This window comes from Notolepis coatsorum, assembly GCF_963971535.1.
Source record: "Notolepis coatsorum genome assembly, chromosome: 1".
Lineage (NCBI taxonomy): Eukaryota > Metazoa > Chordata > Actinopteri > Aulopiformes > Paralepididae > Notolepis > Notolepis coatsorum.
In genome coordinates, this window is record NC_140165.1 from 236,578,850 (window position 1) to 236,602,139 (window position 23,290).

Here is a 23,290-nt window from a genome sequence, read left to right on the forward strand (position 1 = left end):
TGTAGTACGCCGTACAGTAGCTAGTTGTAGCACAGCGTACAGTAGCTAGTTGTAACATGGCGTACAGTAGCTAGTTGTAGCACGGCGTACAGTAGCTAGTTGTAGCACAGTGTACAGTAGCTAGTTGTAACATGGCGTACAGTAGCTAGTTGTAGCACAGTGTACAGTAGCTAGTTGTAACATGGCGTACAGTAGCTAGTTGTAGCACAGTGTACAGTAGCTAGTTGTAACATGGCGTACAGTAGCTAGTTGTAGCACAGTGTACAGTAGCTAGTTGTAACATGGCGTACAGTAGCTAGTTGTAACATGGCGTACAGTAGCTAGTTGTAACATGGCATACAGTAGCTAGTTGTAGCACGGCGTACAGTAGCTAGTTGTAACATGGCGTACAGTAGCTAGTTGTAACACGGCGTACAGTAGCTAGTTGTAGCACAGCATACAGTAGCTAGTTGTAGCATGGCGTACAGTAGCTAGTTGTAGCACGCCGTACAGTAGCTAGTTGTAACACGGCATACAGTAGCTAGTTGTAGTACGCCGTACAGTAGCTAGTTGTAGCACAGCGTACAGTAGCTAGTTGTAACATGGCGTACAGTAGCTAGTTGTAGCACGGCGTACAGTAGCTAGTTGTAGCACGGCGTACAGTAGCTAGTTGTAGCACGGCGTACAGTAGCTAGTTGTAGCACAGCGTACAGTAGCTAGTTGTAGCACAGCGTACAGTAGCTAGTTGTAGCACAGCGTACAGTAGCTAGTTGTAACACGGCATACAGTAGCTAGTTGTAGTACGCCGTACAGTAGCTAGTTGTAGCACAGCGTACAGTAGCTAGTTGTAACATGGCGTACAGTAGCTAGTTGTAGCACGGCGTACAGTAGCTAGTTGTAGCACGGCGTACAGTAGCTAGTTGTAGCACAGCGTACAGTAGCTAGTTGTAGCATGGCGTACAGTAGCTAGTTGTAGCACAGCGTACAGTAGCTAGTTGTAACATGGCGTACAGTAGCTAGTTGTAGCACGGCATACAGTAGCTAGTTGTAGTACGCCGTACAGTAGCTAGTTGTAGCACAGCGTACAGTAGCTAGTTGTAGCATGGCGTACAGTAGCTAGTTGTAGCACAGCGTACAGTAGCTAGTTGTTGTAATAAACACGGAATGTCCAGTCAGGTATCTTTGTTGAGGTAATACTTTATATAACGTTGTTGAGCATATACACAAGCGAGCCACATGCAGTCAGTACGTAAGTCGGTCTAACGTCGTAAAACCCTGTGTTACCATGGTGACGTACGGCAGGTTACCATAATGACTCTAATACTCTGACAGTTGTAACACGGCGTACAGTAGCTAGTTGTAGTACGGCGTACAGTAGCTAGTTGTAACACGGCGTACAGTAGCTAGTTGTAACACGGCGTACAGTAGCTAGTTGTAACACGGTGTACAGTAGCTAGTTGTAGCACAGCGTACAGTAGCTAGTTGTAACATGTCGTACAGTAGCTAGTTGTAACACAGCGTACAGTAGCTAGTTGTAGCACAGTGTACAGTAGCTAGTTGTAGCATGGCGTACAGTAGCTAGTTGTAGCACGGCGTACAGTAGCTAGTTGTAGCACAGTGTACAGTAGCTAGTTGTAGCATGGCGTACAGTAGCTAGTTGTAGCACGGCGTACAGTAGCTAGTTGTAGCACAGTGTACAGTAGCTAGTTGTAGCATGGCGTACAGTAGCTAGTTGTAGCATGGCGTACAGTAGCTAGTTGTAACACGGCATACAGTAGCTAGTTGTAACACAGCGTACAGTAGCTAGTTGTAGCACGGCGTACAGTAGCTAGTTGAAGCACAGCGTACAGTAGCTAGTTGTAACACGGCGTACAGTAGCTAGTTGTAACACAGCGTACAGTAGCTAGTTGTAGCACGGCGTACAGTAGCTAGTTGTAGCACAGCGTACAGTAGCTAGTTGTAGCACAGCGTACAGTAGCTAGTTGTAGCACAGCGTACAGTAGCTAGTTGTAACACGGCGTACAGTAGCTAGTTGTAACACAGCGTACAGTAGCTAGTTGTAGCACGGCGTACAGTAGCTAGTTGTAGCACAGCGTACAGTAGCTAGTTGTAGCACAGCGTACAGTAGCTAGTTGTAGCACAGCGTACAGTAGCTAGTTGTAGCACAGTAGCTGCTTGAATGAACCGAGCTCCTAGCAGCTTGCCTGTTTAAATGAGGGTTAAGTAGCCTCTATAGCGGAACATGGCTGTGAAAGCTGCTACAGTAGTTCATTATCCAGCAGTAGAGCTGAATCCAACTATACCTGCTGATCCTGACCTCATTATGTCTTAGAATGATACTGAAGCCTCAGTCTGTATTCTCACCTTGCGACTAGCAGTTCTTGCTCGAGAGCACCTTGGAAGAAATAGTGGAGAGACTGTAGATGTTGATTCCAGCCACCCTCTCGTTGCCAGCTCACAGCTGGAACACACCCTCCTGTGTCTCGGTGCCAGGGTCGAACTAGCAACCTCTCTACAGTACATCTGGGCTTTCCTGCCACCAGGGTGCTATATTATAATATAAGGTTAAAGGAACACGCCAACATTCTATAGATATCTCACCTCCAGCACTGTGTGTGTGTGTGTGGTGACATTTAACTAACCAATGCTAATTTCACTATTTGTATAATCTTAAAAGAACACGCCAATTCATTGTGCTAAGCTAGGCTAACATGCAGCCAGATAGCTTTCTACTGAACGCACAGAGAGTAAACTGGTATCTATCTGCTTGTCTCTCTCTGTAAGCTAATTTCCCCAAATGTTGGCGCGTTCCTTTAACATATTGAATAAACAATCTTCTATAAATCTTTCTGGCCTCACGCCCCGTCCTAGCATCTTGAACATACCTCTACCCCCCTCCCCCGTGCTGCTATGATGCCTGAATTCCGGAATATCAGAATCTGAATCAGAAAGGTCTTTATTGCCAAGTAGTTTGCACATACAAGGAATTTGTTTTGGTCGTTTAGTGCAGGGGTTCCCAATTTCAGTCAGGCCACTGAACTTAGAAGCAGGCCAGGACAGTGTTTCTAGTTGCAGCAGCGCAATAGTTAGAGATAACCTAGGTGGGGAACAACCAGGAGATCACTGCAACTCACACAAGTTGGAGAACTATCTCTCTCTCTCTCTCTCTCTCTCTCTCTCTCTCTCTCTCTCTCTCTCTCTCTCTCTCTCTCTCTCTCTCTCTCTCTCTCTCTCTCTCTCTCTCTCTCTGCTCTCACACACACACACAAAAGGAGCCGCATGTGATTGGTGGAGGCGGGACTCTTACAAAAAACTGTTGTTGCTAATCATTGACACATGCTAGCCTGTAATAATCCCCCCCAGAAAAATCTACTTTGCATTTGATATATTGCAAATATATGCCATCACACACACTGGCATTTAAAGGGTTAGAATTATAAAATTAATATGTGGTGTTATGATCAGGGCTGAAGTTGAATAAAAGATTGTATTATTTTCAATCTGACATTACAAAAAACTGAAAATCCATCAAAATCAGTGTTGTTGCTAATCATACATATGCTAGCCTGTTTTTTAACAATAATTTGTGATGCCATCACAAACACTGGCATTAAGGGTACAAATAAAAAAATGTCTGCACCAGAATGCAGGAAATTAAGTCTTTGTAACAAGAAATGTCCTGGTGGGGGACCCCCAGACCCCCTGCTTAAAAAGTGGCCTGACTGGGGCTATATTTTGCACTATATTTCCTGGCCTGAATGATTTCCCCAGTCCAGCCCTGGTTAAAAGCCTCCAATGCTTATTAGTGTGTGTGCGTTTGAACGTGTGCATGTTTCAACCATACATTTCCATTTATAAAAAAATTAAAAATTAAAATAAATGTTTACCTCCTATAATAGTGGGGGTCGCGGCTCTCTGACCCCGTTATTTTTGGGTCGCGGCCTGAAAAGTTTGGGAACCCCTGCATCAACATTAACTGACAATTAATGTAGAATCAAATAAAAGGTAAAATAAAATGGAATATATAAACTAAATTGAAATAAAATAATAGAATCGAATAATAAAATAAAATAGACCAGGGCTGTATAATGGTGCATGATGTAGTCGAGTATATACACTAATTAGAATAAAAATAACAATACAGTGGTATAGAATATTTCTTATCTTATCTTATCATAGATTCAACCAATACATTCTGTTTATTTCACATACTGTATATAAATATATATATATATATATATATATATATATATATATATATATATATATATATATATATATATATATATATATATATATATATATATATATATATATATATATTTGGTTGATCCTACACAGTCCTCGTTTCAGATGATCAGTAGAAATCCTTTCAGTATCTTGAAAAGGTCCTGATCAGAGCATGATTATACGTTGTTGTTGTTGTTGTTGTTGTTGTTGTTGTTGTTGTTGTTGTTGTTACCGGGACAAGCTGATTTTTCTTTGCCTGTGGGTAAATATTGACACAATAGCAGTAGTGGCCCCAACCTGTCAGCCATACTGACCAACCAAGCACAGTCTAATATAGTGACAGCCCACCAACAGATGTCTGCCATTATGTACAGGATGGGGGTGGGTTTGTATTTTCAAAGCCCATCTGTTGTGGTGATCACCAGTATTTTATACCCTGTTCCCTAGCTATAAGATGTAGTGTACTAATATTATTAATATATATATATAACTCTGTATGATAGAATGTACAATAGTGCTGTATATACTATACATTTATATATTTATATTTACTGCATATATATCTGTCTGAATATACCTGGATATGATTCTTCTATATACCTACTTATACACCTGCATATAACCCATATAACTCTGTATGATAGCATGTACAATAATGCTGTATATACCGTATATATATATATTTATTCTTACGATCTATCTATCTACATCTGTCTGTACATACTGTACCTGCATATACTCATTGTTACATATCTGTAGTTTATATATATTATACCCAGTTTAATCACCTGCATATTGTATATTACTATTGCACTTTACTGTTACATTTGCACTCTGGTTGGATGCCAAACCTTTCATTGTACTGTACTTGTGCTGTATAATGACAATACATTTGAATCTAATCTAATCTAATTGATGTTTGTTTACTAGTAACCCAGATACCATCCTTGCCAAATGAAGTGTGATTATGACCAATATTAAAGCAATATTAAAAGTGCATAATGCAGTTTTGGGGGATGGGGATTTATATACATACATATTTGCAGAGTCTGCAATTCATTACTATAGAATGGTTTCAACTTGAAACGAAAACAAACAGACTACATTTGATTTCTTGTCACCTATCAAGGTTCTGGAAGTAGAGAAGTATAACCACTGCGCTCAGACAGGTGCCTAGTCCAAAAATAGTAAGTCACAAGTAGAAAAAAGGGTAGGGACCGCACTCAAGGAATATCGTTTTTTTTAATACGCACAAAACGCTTTCGGCCTTTGCACACTGATGAAAGCGGCCGGACAGTCGAAAAGGTTTTGTGCGTATTAAAACAAACAATATTCCTTGAGTGCGGTCCCTACCCTTTTTCTACTTGTAACTATCAAGGTTCTTACATCACGAGGGCGGCTAAGTGGCGCAGTGGGCAAGGCACTCGCCACTAACGCAGGAGATGCTGGGTTCGAGCCCAGCTCTCGGCGTTGCTTCCGGCTTGGCTGGTCGTTCATACTAATACAATTGGCAGTATTAGGGGGTGGGAAAGCCGGTGGGTGGGGATCGGACGTTGTGGACAGCGACTCCTACAGGTCGGTTGGTGCGCCTGTACAGCAGAATCAGGAAGCAACGGGGGCAGCGTGAGCCTCCCACGCGTTACTCCTCGCCGCTGAGAGATCGCGCTGTACCGGAGGGGACACGTGATGCAAGGCTTAGTCCACATTGCAGCCGACCAGTGGGAGGCATGGTCTAACAACGTTCGAGACAGGGGAGGGTAGAATTGGATAATACGAAATTGGGATGGGATGAAAAATAGAAAATGGGGAGAAAAAGTAGATAAAAAATAAATAAATAAAGGTTCTTACATCACAAAGGTTGACGCGGAACTTAACGTGAGTGTGAGTGAGTGAGTGAGTGAGTGAGTGAGTGAGTGAGTGAGTGAGTGAGTGAGTGAATGCCTGAACAAATCAGTGACTGCCGGTCATAGAGGTCTAAAAAAAGTCATTGATGTAAAGACCTTGATATTAGCAAACACTGCAACAGGGAATATAAACTAGGGTCCAAGCTGTTCCCTAGCAACGTTAATTCCACTCAAACCGCCTATACATGTAATTCTTAGTATGAGTGGGCTAACGTTGTTTATTCGGTTATGAGAATATAGCCAACCACCATAGAGTCTTTTCACTTCTCTGAGTGCCAAAACTGTAGCATTGCACCCTTTTAAAGGTGCTACACACACTACACACACTGTAAGAGGAATGCCACCCGTGTGTTAAAAAAAATTACACATGTCCTTCCTGTACCCTAGATAGAACATCTGGGTCTGCTCCAGATTTCTTTCGGTTTATTTTCTGCTAAAAGATCTGAACCAGAATTAAAACCTCATTTGAGTGCAAGAGCTCCACACAAACATTTTAGAATAAAGAAAATCAAACAACTTTTAGTATATAGAATCTTTACCCCGTAGGTGGCGCCGTACGAGCCCACGCACGAGACCCCGTACAAGCGTCTACCTTTCACCGCAATGCAAGCGGGTGTGTAACTCACTTGACAACAAGGGAGATTCATAGAGCACCAGGCGGCGCAGTGAAGGCTATACTGTACCGCGTGTAACATCATAGCATGAGTGAGTGGGACGCCTCACACTGTGGATGATGATTCAGTGCTGAAGCTGTTCATAGCCGTGGCTGATCAACGCTCCTATATCCTCGCTGTGTGAGACAGCGGCTCTCCGGCTCCTGTTTGGGACAGAGGAGCAGAGGAGGGTCTGTTGTGCGTGTCTAGCGGGCGAGATGCCGTAGATGCTGTCTGTTGTGTTTTTGTCCGAGAACAAAGTTGCTGACCAGACCTCACGTCAGCTCCCCGGGGAACTCGGGCGTGTAGCCGTGATGGAGGAGTTGTACCGTACGCCTGTGTGTTTGATGCCTCTGTGGTGAGGGAAGGGGACGCATTCTCTCTCTCTCTCTCTCTCTCTCTCTCTCTCTCTCTCTCTCGTCTCTCTCTTCTCTCTCTCTCTCTCTCTCTCTCTCTCTCTCTCTCTCTCTCTACTGTTTTCTCCTATGTTTGATATTGTGTGTGTGTGTGTGTCTCTCTCTCTGTCTCTCTCCTCACACTCTTTTTCGACTAGCTTTTCCTATGTTTGTTATGGTCTCTCACTCTCTCCTCTCTCTCTCTCTCTCTCTCTCTCTCTCTCTCTCTCTCTTTGTCTGTCTGTCTCTACTGACTTGTTCTATGGTTGTTATGGTGTCCCCTCTCTCTCTCTCTCTCTCTCTCTCTCTCTCTCTCTCTCTCTCTCTCTCTCTCTCTCTCTCTCTCTCTCTCTCTCTCTCTCTCTCCTCTCTCTTTACTGTTTGCTATGGTCTCTTTCTCTGCCCCCCCTTGCCCCTCTCTCTCTTTCTTACTCTCTATTGGCTTGGTCCTATGTTTGCTATGGTCTCTCTCTCTCTGCCCCCCCCCCTTCTCTCTCTTTCTTACTCTACTGGCTTGTCCTATGTTTGCTATGGTCTCTCTCTCTGCCACCCCCCCTCTCTCTTTCTTACTCTCTACTGGCTTGTCCTATGTTTGCTATGGTCTCTCTCTCTGCCACCCCCCTCTCTCTCTTTCTTACTCTCTACTGGCTTGTCCTATACATCTTATGGTCTCTCTCATTTTGAAAGACCTGGTAGCCTCTCGCTTGTCCTTGAAGAGGACAATATCCTTGGCCACTGTGCTCTCGGGTGGCGTAGTAACACACACACACACATGTCACGCACATACACGCACGCACACACACACACACACACACACCACACACGCACACACACACACACACACACGTGTACACACACACATACATTACACGCACACGCACACACACACAGTGAATTACAATTGGTTGGGGGTAAAGGAGAGGGCAGGATTCATGTGTTTTTGTTGTTATCATGGGGGAAGGGCATGTTGGGGAGGGAGGGAGGGAGGGAGGGAGGGAGGGAGGGAGGAATGAGCAGGTGTACATAGGGGACCAGGAAGAATGGAAATGGGGTACAAAAGGGGGGGAGAGATATGAGAAGAAAGAGGGGGAGGTGCCAGGAGGGAGAGAAAGGGGGGGGGGGGGGGGGGGGGGGAGAGTCAATTTATGAGGCATTCAAATAAGGAGCTTTAATCTCTCCTTTCTCCCTCTCTTTCTTTCATACACACACAAACACACACACATACACACACACACACACACACGTAAATATACACACACTGCTGCTGCTAAACCACTGCACTTCTTTGCACTTGACTGCACTTTATTTGATTTTATTTAGTTTATTTGAATGCACTGAAAATATATTTAATAGATTTTCAGTGCATTCAAATAAAGAAAAAAACTTGTTTTTTGTACATTGTGAGAATGTACTGCTTTTATTATACTGTACCCTTCTGTGTTCCTTATATCTTTTTTATTCTAGAGAATTGCTCTTTTTTTATACTGTGCCTTCTTTTTATCGTTTTCTTTTTTGTGTACGGCACTTTGGATCGCCTCCGTGTATGAAATGTGCTTTATAAATACATTTGACTTGACACACACACACACACACACACACACACACACACACACACACACACACACACAAAACATGACCTCTTAAACTCATTCAGCGCCAAACACGTAATATTACGTGTTTCCTCGCCAACGCTTGAGCGCCAAATGCGTAATATTATGTTTTTAGATCCTTTGATATTTTTCCTCTGATCCCCGTTCTAAACCATCATCCGGATCATTCTATGTGTCCCTGGCTCGTTTGCCTACGTTGGAATTGCAATGCCGATCGAATCTCACCAGGTGGCAGTATCGCCTACCTTTTGAACTCAGAAAGAAACTGATCAGGAGAGGCAATGAATGAACCGGACTATCAAGGCTAGCTCTGAGGGGGAGGAGCTCTTCCAAAGCAATCGCTAGCAGATCTGCTCGCCTCAAAACCTATAGTGTCCCGTAAACACGTGTAATTACATATAAATGAGTAATCTTGATCGCCGATGGGATCATTGGAATTATTCTTTGAGTACCTTGAAACATGTTTCTGTAACGATCACAGTGGCTTACTTTACCGGACATAAACCAAGCGATTTTCGGGGTAAGACTATGGGTGGTTGTTAGGCCCGAGGCGCAGCCATCCACAGAAAAAGTACCGTAGGTCAAAAAAAATTTAAAAAGTTGCCTCCGTGTCTAGAAGCAGAGGGAGGTTGCTACAAAGCATGCCATCTAACAACAAACTTCATATAAATCCCGCAATTTATTATTGTTTTGACAATGGGTCATGACAAACCAATTACATAATCCAACATTGTGTAAACAACTAACATATTCCAGTTGACTGTATCTTTTTTTAATTATTCGTTACGAATATATCCATACTTCCATTGTGTCCGGGACATCCAGTGAAATCGTTTCGTGTGACAGTGTCCTTTTGAAGCAGAGGGAAGTTGCTACAAAGCATGGCATCTAACAACAAACTTCATATAAATCCCACAATTTATTATTGCTTTGACAATGAGTCATGACAAACCAATTACATAATCCAACATGTGTGTAACAAACTAATATTACATCGGTCCGCGACCCGATGGTTGGGGACCTCTGCTATAGAGCCACACTCCGTTATGCACAAGTTTACAGACTTATATTATTCAATGAGACTGCCAGCCAGCTTTTGCGCAACGGAGAAATACAATTTAAATTGTGACGAGAGAAGATCATCTCCCGATTCATATACAATTTAACACACACGGTTCCAAAGATATTAATGTTTTGCGGAAAATGTTCACACCGCAATGGATTTAGGTGCGTCTCATCTCTCCTGTAGTTCTGTAGTGCAGTCTGTGATTTTTCTTTTGTTTCACAATGGGTCATGACAAATTAATTGCATAATCCATGTGTATGTAACGAACTAACATATTCCAGTTGACTGTATATTTTTTTAATGAGTCGTTATGACGAAATCAATACATCCATTCATAAAGATTATTGTCCGCCATCTTGGTTTCATTCAGAAAAAGGATGAACGGCGGAGTCATTCTAAAAAAAAAAGTAATTCGGTTGTGGGCGGGTTTTGGGGTCAAGTGGAGTGTTTTATACGAAATAACAATGTCTCCCTTGACTGTTTCAGCCAATCAGAATCAAGAAATATGCATGCCATTGTATAAAGGGCCACAGCCCTCTCTGTTATGAAGACGTCTCGTGAATGTTAAAGCCCTGATGTGAGGGGAAACAGCGCCCTCTCTCTCTCCATGTCCAGCTTCTGTTTGTTCTCGTATATGTGGAGAACTGGAGGAGTCACCAGCGCTTTCCTAGTGATAGTGAAACAATAATGCCGGCAAGTACGATAACTGTGTTGTATATTGACAATAAACAGTTGTAAACTCGGGGCTTTACATTTGGTTAGTACAATTCCTGGGCTCTTACAGGTATTTTCAGATGTTTTTCAGTCTCAAATATAAGCTTGAAACTCTAATATTAAACACTGAATATAGGCCTTTCATGGAATGTTTAGAATGCCCATTTGTCTCTCATGTTGCTATGTGCAAAACAACAGTTGCTATGTGTTATGAGAAATATATACTTTTTTTCTTTTTATATAATTTGGTGTCTTGTTACTGTATCTTATCAACCATTGTCACAGTGGAACAGTAATATCAGGCTTGTCCAGTGTTTTACTTGCTCTACCACTGCACAGAAAACACTTGTTAAAAGTGGTTGCCAAGGCAGCCATGTTGGAAGAAAGAGAACAGCATAAACAGTCCGTACAAGGTCTCTACTGTGCGCCAGCTCTACTTCCTGTACCGTCCCAAATGTGATTCAAGTTTCAAGTTTCAAGTTTCTTTAATAGTTGTCATACAGAAGTACAGAATACTTTTGTACAAAATGCTTCTTACTGTTGCGCTCCAGAGACTGTGCATGACAAGATAAGTATGAAATAAAAACATAGTAAAAATTAGAAGAAAAAAAAAAAGAGGTCACAGTGTTCAGTTTAGACATATGTACAATGTTCGTAGACGTAGTTACCATACAATATACAATACTGTGCAGTGTACTAATATACAATACTATATAGTGCAAGGCATAAATGGACGAGGTGCAGTTTAGGTACAATTCACAGTAGGTGTACGAGTTGTAGTGCAAATCCTTTATCAATAAATATAAAGTGTAAGTGTGTTTGTGTGATCTAAAGTGTGGAGAGTGGGTGCTGCAGTGTGTTGTTTGTTTGAGTGAGTGTGTGTGTGCGTGTGGGTGTGTGTGCTGTGTGCATTTGATGGTTGTTGCATAGTGATTATTGTTCGTTTAGCGATTATTGTTCGTTTAGCAGCCTGATGGCCTGGGGATAGAAGCTCCTTCTGAGTCTTTCTGTGCTCGCCATAAGACTCCGGTATCGCTTGCCTGACGGCAGCAGTTCAAAGAGGCAGTTGTTCGGGTGGCTCGAGTCCTTAATAATTCTCTTAGCCTTCCCCTTGCACCGCTTGTTGTAAATGTTCTGGAGGGTGGGAAGCCCCCCTCTAATTGTGCGTTCGGCTGAACGTGTCACTCTTTGTAGTCTGCTACGGTCTTGTGTAGTGCTATTCCCAAACCAGGAGGTGATGTTGCCGGTCAGGATGCTCTCTATTGTACATGAGTAGAAGTTCCTAAGGATCTTCTGACTGACTTGGAACTTCCTTAGGCGCCTGAGGAAGTAGAGGCGTTGTCGTGCCTTCTTCACAACACTGTCAATGTGTGTGGTCCATGTCAAGTCCTCGGATATGTGGGCTCCGAGGTACTTGAAACTGTTCACTCTCTCAACTGGTGCCCCGTCGATGCTGAGGGGGCTGTAGTCCTTGACCCCCGACCTCCTGAAGTCCACAATCATCTCTTTTGTTTTGCTGACGTTCAGGGAGAGGCAGTTCTCCTGACACCACTGTGACAGGTTCTCTACCTCTTCCAGGTAGGCCCTTTCGTCGTTGGCAGAGATCAGGCCCACCACTACTGTGTCATCAGCAAATTTGATGATGGTGTTGTTGTTCCGCTGTGCTACGCAGTCATGTGTGTACAGGGATTATACATCTCTCTTTCATCCTTCCCTCATCCTCCCCTCTCCATCTGTCCTACCTCTCTAATCTACCCACCATACCTTTCTCTCCTCCTCCTCCTCCTTCCCCTCCTGCTCCTCCACTCCCCTCATCCCGCGCTCCAGGAGGGCCAGCAGCTGATCCAGGAGAAGCCGGAGCTCAGTCCGGTGGTGCGCAGGAAGCTGGTGGAGATCAGGGAGTGCTGGCACGATCTGGAGAGCACCACCCAGGCCAAGGCCCGGCAGCTCTTCGAGGCCAACAAGGCGGACGTGTTGGTGCAGAGCTACTCCAGCCTGGACCAGAGGCTGGGCCACCTGGAGGGACAACTGGCCTACGTGGACCAAGGACAGGACCTCACCACCGTCAACAAGCAACTCAAGAAGCTACAGGTGTCTTAATACGTCTCTCCGCTTGTTCCTGTTCGTTTGACCGCTTGTTGTGCGTCAATGAAACCGCAGGCCTGCTTTCTCAAACATGCTGCTCTGGTTTTATGTTATTATCATTTTATTTTTCTTTCCAGTAAAGCCAGTAAAGAACGAGGCATTGTTTGTGATGCTTTTAATGTCTAAACAATGATGACATCGTCTCATTAATGTTGGACTATTAACACAGTGTTTGAAGATACTAACGGCGCTTCTCACCCTGTGTTCCAAACAACGCCGTGTTTATGTTCAGGTTTTCGTTTCGTGACCGAGTCTCACGTAGGAACGAGTCTCACGTAGGAACGAGTCTCACGTAGGAACGAGTCTCACGTAGGAATGAGCAGGGGCGTGCACAGACAATTTGGGGGTCAGGGGCTCAAGCTACAAAAAGGGCACTTAACCCACCCGGCAGTTGGGTGTTTTTTTTCCCTTTTTTTTTATGGGCACTTGGGGCAAAAGGGCAGGGGCTCAAGCATTTAGTATTTTGACCGCAGACTTGCATTTTTTATTTGTGTTAATAGTTTACTCAAAACACTTTAAACCATCTGCACAGCGACACAGCGGAGCGCCCTGGGGACGAGGGCATGTGGGCGCGTCCTCCGTTTTATTTCCTGTTTTCACCAGACATCTCTCGTTCTCCTCTCCCACAGCATGCAGCTTAGAGCTTCCATTTAACAGGTCGCCATTAGCACTGCTTTACCGCTCCATCCCACCTCCATCCCACCTCCAACCAAACCTCCACCACCACCTCCTCCACCACCTCCACCACCTCCATCCCTCCATCCTGGCCCGGGGTACAGTAGCCTGCTCTACGTTTCATCTCTATGCTTCATCTCTATCCAACTCCTTGTTCCTTTGACGTTTCATCTCATGGTTTCTTTTGCTTCTCTACTGTCGAGGTAATAATAATAATAATAATAATAATAATAATAATAATAATAATAATAATAATAATAATAATAATAATAATAATAATAATAATAATAATAATAATAATAATAATAATAATAATAATAATAATAATAATAATAGATTGAATTTGTAATGCACTTTTTGTTCGCTGGGATCCCAAAGTGCTACACTACAGGGTTAAAACATAGTTAAAAAAAATTGTTATTAGTAAAACAAATAAAATAAAATACAGAATAAAAATAAGATAAAAATAGAACATAGTTAATTAAAAACATAGTATAAACAGACAATTTAAAAACAACAGCACAAGAAAATTTAAATAAAAAGCTAACAGTCAAAGGCCTTTTTGAACAGGTAGGTTTTCAGGCCTGCTTTAAAAGAGTCCAGGCTCTGTGGTGCCCTCAGCTGGATGGGGAGGCTGTTCCACAGGCGTGGTCAGGGCTGCTCAATTGTGGTGAAAATCAGATTATAATATTATTCAATTATTTTGATTGGTATTGAAATTACGCGATTATTGAACACGATTACCTGTTGATTTGAGAGCGTCGTATGTCGATGACGGAATTTGTTCTACCTTTCTTCTTGACCAAAGGCTGCCTTTCTGTCAAAGACGTTTCAGAATAACTGGAAAAACGCTCCGTGGCTCCCTCCTCCCTCTACTGGGAAGGGGGGAGGAGGGCCGGAGGGCCCTGCTGTGAAGGAAGGGTGCGCTGCATTTACAACATAGGACGAAATGAGAGCAACACAGCATGCAGCACAATAATCATTTTATCTCGATTGTCTTGTTTTCATGATCGTGGGAAGACAAAATCATAATTGAAATTGAAACTTGATTAATCGCCCAGCCCTAACTGTAGTCCACCTTTCTTTCTGCTACACTGATTGTCAGTCATTGTGTTTTTAGTAGTGCTGAATAGATAATTTCATAGATAAAATCATGGAATTAATGTAAAATCAACACAAAGAAAGTATATTTAGATTCAAAGACTATTTTAATAGCTTTCTTTGAATACAGTTTCTCTCCTGTGAAATACAAATGTTCAACAAAACCATCAACATTGACTCAGCTAGACCTCTTTCTTATATCCGTGGCACTAAAATTGAAGATTGTTCACTCCATAGATGAATCTAGATTAATTTATTTTAATGCTTTAAATCATTTAAATTTATCTCCTAAATTAAAGCATTCATTTTGACAGCCCTAGTTTTTAGACAAGAAGTCATAGCAGCCATTAAATATCTTGACTTTGGTATGTAAATGTACAGTTTCTGTATTACTATGTTTTTACTTTAAAATGAATGGTAAAATAGTAGTAATAAGTCAAGTAAATAGTATAAAATGTATTTTTTGTAGATGCTAACAAAGCGTTGTGTCCGTGAGAGGAGTAAAGTCAACTTTCCATCCTCCATGAAAACACGTCTTCTAAGTATTCCTCCAAATTCCCAGACTATCATAGAATCTCCAGTACAAACCGTCTTCATCCTGGCTCCCGCTCCGTCTCCCTCTGTATCAGTGATGTTTGTCTCGTTCCTTTAGAATACTCTCTCTGTCCCACATGCAGGTGTACATCAGTCTCAACGTGTGAAATAGAATAGAAAATAGAAATAGATGTTGTCAGAACTGAACACCCTGTCAACGATGTAACGACACCCACGGAGCTCTAGGTTTCCAAGATGGAATTCCAAGAAAATATTCCCCCAAAAAGGGTTAATTCTCAGCCATGACATGTTTGTCACCACCTTGTTATTATTATAATAATCTTTTATTTAACTTTTATTTATTTATTTATATTTATTAAGAGCACATTCGTATTTACAATGACGGCCTGGCGAGCGGACCAAAGGTCCCCTTGAAGGTTAACAGGGAAAGGGGACAAACAAATTGAAAAGACGATACATACTGTAGTTATCAGCACCTAACTTTATAATATTGACCTGAATACATTACTCCTCCTCAGTTCAACTAAACCCTGGAGAAGGAGCTTTCCCAGTTGCCCTACATCTCTATTCCCTGTAGCCACATACTATAACAACAGCAAGCAGCCCATTTACCCAGCCCCCCCCCCCCCTCCACTCATCCCTCCCTGTCGTACTCATCCTGTCCTTTTCTTCTCTTCCATGCCGTCCTTTCTCTCGTATTCCTCTCTCTCTCTCTCTCTCTCTCTCTCTCTCTCTCTCTCTCTCTCTCTCTCTCTCTTTCTCTCTCTCTCTCTCCTCGCTGCCTTCTCCTCCTCACCTCCACCACTCCCTCTCAAACCCTCCTCTCCTCTCCTCTCTCTCTCTATCCCCTCTCTCTCCTTCTCCTCACCTCCACCACTCCTCCTCAAACCTCTCTCTCTCTCTCCTCTCTTTCCCCTCTCTCTCCTTCTCCTCCTCACCTCCACCACTCCCTCTCAAACCCTCCTCTCCTCTCTCTCTCTATCCCCTCTCTCTCCTTCTCCTCCTCACCTCCACCACTCCTCCTCAAACCCCTCTCTCTCCTTTTCCTCCTCAAACCCTCTCTCTCTCTCTCTCTCTCTCTCTCTCTCTCTCTCTCTCTCTCTCTCTCTCTCTCTCTCTCTCTCTCTCTCTCTCTCTCTCTCTCTCTCTCTCTCTCCCTCTCTCTCTCTCTCTATCTCCTCTCTCTTCTCTCTCTCCCCTCTCTCTCCACCACTCCTCCTCAAACCCTTCTCTCTCTCTCTCTCTCTCTCCTTCTCCTCCTCACCTCCACCACTCCTCCTCAAACCCTTCTCTCTCTCTCTCTCTCTCTCTCTCTCTCTCTCTCTCTCTCTCTCTCTCTCTCTCTCTCTCTCTCTCTCTCTCTCTCTCTCTCCTCTCTCCTCTCTCCTCTCTCTCTCTCTCTCTATCCTCTCTCTCTCTATCTCCTCTCTCTCTCTCTCTATCTCCTCTCTCTCTCTCCTCTCTCCTCTCTCCTCTCTCCTCTCTCTCCTCCTCCTCCTCTCCTCTCTCTCTCTCCTCTCTCCTCTCTCCTCTCTCCTCTCTCCTCTCTCTCCTCCTCCTCCTCTCCTCTCTCTCTCCTCTCCTCTCTCTCCTCCTCCTCCCCTCCACCGCTCCCCCTCAGACCATGGAGTGCCAGATGGAGGACTGGTATAAGGAGGTGGGGGACCTCCAGGTGCAGGCGGCCTCCATGCCGCACCAGGGCCAGGTGAAGGAGACGGTGGCGGAGCGGCAGGCGGCCGTGGAGAGCCGGATGGTCCGCCTGATAGAGCCGCTGAAGGAGCGCCGGCGCATCCTGCTGGCGTCCAAGGAGGTCCACCAAGTGGGACGCGACCTGGAGGACGAGATCGTGAGTCTGGTCCGTTATCACATATCCATGGCTGAAACGTTGTTTTCCTGCAGAATTATATACTTTTAAGGATACTCAATACAATACACTGCTTTTGGAAGATATCTTGCAGACAGACTGAATAGGTGCAGATATGAGGTTTCTCATCATCCAAAGTGAAATCAGAAAATCTGACATTTTGCAGATAGGAGGTTTTGCGTTTCAGCCATCGATATACGTACACACACGCGCACACACACGCACACACATGCACGCAGGGCTGTAAATCAACAAGACCTCGGTCGAGTCCAAGTTAATTCCAACAAGAGCAGGTCAGTTATTTCAGATCAGGTTGAGAAAAACTGTCGTGTAAATTCTTAGATGGGCAGGAAGAAAACTGATGATTCAACGTTCAGTAATGAGACAAGTCCAAGTGAAACTAGTAATGAGACAGAGACAAGTCCAAGTGAAACTAGTAATGAGACAGAGACAAGTCCAAGTGAAACTAGTAATGAGACAGAGACAAGTCCAAGTGAAACTAGTAATGAGACAGAGACAAGTCCAAGTGAAACTAGTAATGAGACAGAGACAGAGACAAGTCCAAGTGAAACTAGTAATGAGACAGAGACAAGTCCAAGTGAAACTAGTAATGAGACAGAGACAAGTCCAAGTGAAACTAGTAATGAGACAGAGACAAGTCCAAGTGAAACTAGTAATGAGACAGAGACAAGTCCAAGTGAAACTAGTAATGAGACAGAGACAAGTCCAAGTGAAACTAGTAATGAGACAGAGACAGAGACAAGTCCAAGTGAAACTAGTAATGAGACAGAGACAGAGACAAGTCCAAGTGAAACTAGTAATGAGACAGAGACAGAGACAAGTCCAAGTGAAACTAGTAATGAGACAGAGACAGAGACAAGTCCAAGTGAAACTAGTAATGAGACAGAGACAGAGACAAGTCCAAGTGAAACTAGTAATGAGACAGAGACAGAGACAAGTCCAAGTGAAACTAGTAATGAGACAGAGACAGAGACAAGTCCAAGTGAAACTAGTAATGAGACAGAGACAGAGACAAGTCCAAGTGAAACTAGTAATGAGACAGAGACAGAGACAAGTCCAAGTGAAACTAGTAATGAGACAGAGACAGAGACAAGTCCAAGTGAAACTAGTAATGAGACAGAGACAGAGACAAGTCCAAGTGAAACTAGTAATGAGACAGAGACAGAGACAAGTCCAAGTGAAACTAGTAATGAGACAGAGACAGAGACAAGTCCAAGTGAAACTAGTAATGAGACAGAGACAGAGACAAGTCCAAGTGAAACTAGTAATGAGACAGAGACAGAGACAAGTCCAAGTGAAACTAGTAATGAGACAGAGACCAAAGTCCAAGACGACAGAAAAGACTGGAGACGAAAGACTGAACTCTAATACCACACACACACACACACACACACCTACACACACACACACACACACACACACACACACGTTCTAACTGTCCTGTGTGTGTTGTAGTTGTGGGTCCAGGAGCGCCTCCCCATGGCCACGGCCCAGGAGCACGGCTCCAGCCTGCAGGCCGTGCAGCAGCTCATGAAGAAGAACCAGGTATGAACGACACCGGCCGGGATGAAGCACCGACACCACTGAGTCCTAAACTGGATCATCAACCCTTACTGTTACTGGACAGAGCCATTGGTTCCTGGTCACTGGACAACATATTCTATGTTTCTCTGATCTAACGTGATTCAGTGACAATAAATAAAGAAAATCATGTCTTCCATTTTGCTTTTCTTTTGCCCTTCTGACATGATTTCAATACTGAGGAAATGATCGAATACCCTGTTTTAACCTGATATCCTCAATACTGATACCCTGTTTTAACCTGATATCATCAATACTGATACCCTCTTTTAACCTGATATCCTCAACACCAATACCCTGTTTTAACCTGATATCAGTGCTATGTCAGATACCAATATTGGTATCGGTTCATAACTTGCAAAAAACAGTGATATAAAGGCTGCCACATAAAAAAATACATACAATTATTAGTGCAGTATACTTACATCCTGAGATTATGAGATTCACTGATGGAGTACGTTTAAAAACTCAGGTTTCCTGTATGTACCTGTATTTAATTGCCCTCCCAGACTCTCCAGAGGGAGCTCCAGGGCCACAGGAGCAGGATAGAGGACGTGCTGGAGAGGGCCGGGGTCATCGCCTCCTTCCGGAGTCCCGAGGCGGACTGCGTGCACGCGGGTCAGAACCAGCTGGCCCAGCTGTGGTCCCTGCTGTGGGCGGAGACGGAGAGGAGACAGCTGGTGCTGGACGCCATGTACCAGGCCCAGCAGTACTACTTCGACACCGCAGAGGTGGAGGCCTGGCTCAGCGAGCAGGAGCTACACATGATGAACGAGGAGAAGGGGAAGGTGAGCGTGCGTGTGTGCGTGTGTGTGTGTCTGTGTGTGCACGTGTGCACGTGTGTGTCCAAAACAATGTTGGATTAGAATTCTGGATTCTACTCCCGGAGTCAGCATTGCCTGCGGCTTGGGCCGATCGTCATACTAACTCGTTTGGCTGAGTTAGCGGGAGGGAAGTCGTGGGTGGTAATCTAGCGTTGTGGCCAGCGACGCCTACAGGTCAGGTCTGGGCGCCCACGCGCTACACTTCACCAATGAGAGTCCTCGCTGCCAGGTGAAAAGAGAGCCGCTGGCTGTCTCCACATGTGTCGGAGGAAGCGTGTGGTGGACTTCAGGGTTCCCTTGTACCGACCAGTAGGGGGAACATGCGCACAACGACCAGGTAGGGGAGGGGGGGAATTGGCATAACGACTAAATTGGAATGGGGGGAAAAGCATAGAAAATCAGGCGGAGAAAAAGAGGATAAAAAGAAAAAAGATAAAATTCTGGATTCTAATAAATGCGCTCAAGTGATCTTCTCATGCTTAAGGTTCCCTGAGCTTGTTCTAATTTGGAAAACATGCCTTCTCTTTAAGTGCTACATACTCTTGGAACAATACTCTTCCAACCTTTGGTCTCCCTTCTAAGAGCGTGTGTGCGTGAATGTGTTCAATCACACGGCCAGGCGTTTGTGCTGCGTGTCACACTTTAGCGTTATCTTGTGTTTTGTTGTTATTTGTACGTGGTCTTTAGTGCGTTCCTGTGTTGTTTACTCAGATGAACCTGTGTTGTGTCCCTCTGTCCCTCTGTCCCCGCAGGACGAGCCCAGCACGCTGCAGCTGCTGAAGAAGCACCTGGTTCTGGAGCAGACCATCGAGGACTACGCTGAGACCATCGGCCTGCTGTCACAGCAGTGTAGACAGCTGCTGGAGATGGGACACCCAGACTGGTGAGGCTACATACAGTACATATACACACACACACATGTGCACACACACACACACATAACATATATGACATACAGATAGACAGTACTGCTACATCTATAAATTTATGACATACCAGATTTACAAATACAGTACATATATATACACACACACACACACACACACACATATAGCTACACAGACATGCACATGCACACACACAAGTACACATATAGTTTCTCAGTGAATCAGAGTTTGTCTCACGGTGAATCTGTCTCTCAGTGAATCAGAGTCCGTCTCTCAGTGAATCAGAGTCTGTCTCTCAGTGAATCAGAGTCTGTCTCTCAGTGAATCTGTCTCTCAGTGAATCAGAGTCCGTCTCTCAGTGAATCAGAGTCTGTCTCTCAGTGAATCAGAGTCTGTCTCTCAGTGATTCAGAGTCTGTCTCTCAGTGAATCAGAGTCTGTCTCTCAGTGAATCTGTCTCTCAGTGAATCAGAGTCCGTCTCTCAGTGAATCTGTCTCTCAGTGAATCAGAGTCCGTCTCTCAGTGAATCAGAGTATGTCTCTCAGTGAATCAGAGTCTGTCTCTCAGTGAATCTGTCTCTCAGTGAATCAGAGTCTGTCTCTCAGTGAATCTGTCTCTCAGTGAATCAGAGTCCGTCTCTCAGTGAATCAGAGTCCGTCTCTCAGTGAATCAGAGTCCGTCTCTCAGTGAATCAGAGTCTGTCTCTCAGTGAATCAGAGTCTGTCTCTCAGTGAATCAGAGTCCGTCTCTCAGTGAATCAGAGTCTGTCTCTCAGTGAATCAGAGTCTGTCTCTCAGTGAATCAGAGTCTGTCTCTCAGTGAATCAGAGTCTGTCTCTCAGTGAATCAGAGTCCGTCTCTCAGTGAATCAGAGTCTGTCTCTCAGTGAATCAGAGTCTGTCTCTCAGTGAATCAGAGTCTGTCTCTCAGTGAATCAGAGTCTGTCTCTCAGTGAATCAGAGTCCGTCTCTCAGTGAATCAGAGTCTGTCTCTCAGTGAATCAGAGTCTGTCTCTCAGTGAATCAGAGTCTGTCTCTCAGTGAATCAGAGTCTGTCTCTCAGTGAATCAGAGTCCATCTCTCAGTGAATCAGAGTCTGTCTCTCAGTGAATCAGAGTCTGTCTCTCAGTGAATCAGAGTCCGTCTCTCACTGAATCAGAGTCTGTCTCTCAGTGAATCAGAGTCTGTCTCTCAGTGAATCAGAGTCCATCTCTCAGTGAATCAGAGTCTGTCTCTCAGTGAATCAGAGTCTGTCTCTCAGTGAATCAGAGTCCGTCTCTCACTGAATCAGAGTCTGTCTCTCAGTGAATCAGAGTCTGTCTCTCAGTGAATCTGTCTCTCAGTGAATCAGAGTCTGTCTCTCAGTGAATCAGAGTCTGTCTCTCAGTGAATCAGAGTCTGTCTCTCAGTGAATCAGAGTCCGTCTCTCACTGAATCAGAGTCTGTCTCTCAGTGAATCTGTCTCTCAGTGAATCAGAGTCTGTCTCTCAGTGAATCTGTCTCTCAGTGAATCAGAGTCTGTCTCTCAGTGAATCAGAGTCTGTCTCTCAGTGAATCAGAGTCCGTCTCTCAGTGAATCAGAGTCTGTCTCTCAGTGAATCAGAGTCTGTCTCTCAGTGAATCAGAGTCTGTCTCTCAGTGAATCAGAGTCCGTCTCTCAGTGAATCAGAGTCTGTCTCTCAGTGAATCTGTCTCTCAGTGAATCAGAGTCTGTCTCTCAGTGAATCTGTCTCTCAGTGAATCAGAGTCTGTCTCTCAGTGAATCAGAGTCTGTCTCTCAGTGAATCAGAGTCTGTCTCTCAGTGAATCAGAGTCTGTCTCTCAGTGAATCAGAGTCCATCTCTCAGTGAATCAGAGTCTGTCTCTCAGTGAATCAGAGTCTGTCTCTCAGTGAATCAGAGTCTGTCTCTCAGTGAATCAGAGTCTGTCTCTCAGTGAATCAGAGTCCGTCTCTCAGTGAATCTGTCTCTCAGTGAATCTGAATCTGTCTCTCAGTGAATCTGAGTCCGTCTCACGGTGAGTCTGAGTCTGTCTCACGGTGAGTCTGAGTCTGTCTCACGGTGAGTCTGTCTCTCAGTGAATCTGAGTCCGTCTGTCCCCAGCGAGCAGATCAGCAGGCGGCAGTCCCAGATGGACCGGCTGTACGTGTCCCTGAAGGACCTGGTGGAGGAGCGGAAGAGCCGCCTGGAGCAGCAGTACTGGCTCTACCAGCTGAACCGCGAGGTGGACGAGCTGGAGCAGTGGATCGCCCAGCGGGAGGTGGTGGCCAGCTCGCCGGAACTGGGCCAGGACTACGAGCATGTCACGGTGCGTCTGGGGCTCCAGGAAGCCACGGCTCGTTATGTTGGTGTATTTATTGATTATTTATTGATATATATTTTTTTTTATGTATTTGTATTTGACATACAACAAAGGTTCACAGGTTGAATTTCAACCATTACTGTTGTGGTTAGAAGGTGAGTGTTGTGGTTACATGGTGAGTGTTGTGGTTAGATGGTGAGTGTTATGGTTAGATGGTGAGTGTTGTGGTTAGATGGTGAGTGTTGTGGTTACATGGTGAGTGTTGTGGTTACATGGTCAGTGTTGTGGTTAGATGGTGAGTGTTGTGGTTACATGGTGAGTGTTGTGGTTAGATGGTGAGTGTTGTGGTTACATGGTGAGTGTTGTGGTTACATGGTGAGTGTTGTGGTTAGATGGTGAGTGTTGTGGTTACATGGTGAGTGTTGTGGTTAGATGGTGAGTGTTGTGGTTACATGGTGAGTGTTGTGGTTAGATGGTGAGTGTTGTGGTTACATGGTGAGTGTTGTGGTTACATGGTGAGTGTTGTGGTTAGATGGTGAGTGTTGTGGTTACATGGTGAGTGTTGTGGTTAGATGGTGAGTGTTGTGGTTAGATGGTGAATGTTGTGGTTACATGGTGAGTGTTGTGGTTAGATGGTGAGTGTTGTGGTTACATGGTGAGTGTTGTGGTTAGATGGTGAGTGTTGTGGTTACATGGTGAGTGTTGTGGTTAGATGGTGAGTGTTGTGGTTACATGGTGAGTGTTGTGGTTACATGGTGAGTGTTGTGGTTACATGGTGAGTGTTGTG

At 44.3% G+C, this 23,290-nt stretch overlaps 1 protein-coding gene across 1 annotated transcript in view; it reads left to right on the plus strand.

Annotated features, from left to right (window-relative positions):
• LOC311224354 (spectrin beta chain, non-erythrocytic 4-like) overlaps nucleotides 1-23,290 on the plus strand; it is a gene marked incomplete at both ends in the record, with an annotated part of 220,569 nt that overhangs the window by 152,228 nt on the left and 45,051 nt on the right. Inside the window, 3 exon segments of the mRNA XM_084309313.1 lie at nucleotides 12,379-12,642; nucleotides 16,649-16,873; nucleotides 18,368-18,457. Coding sequence (XP_084165439.1) covers nucleotides 12,379-12,642; nucleotides 16,649-16,873; nucleotides 18,368-18,457 — 579 coding nt within the window.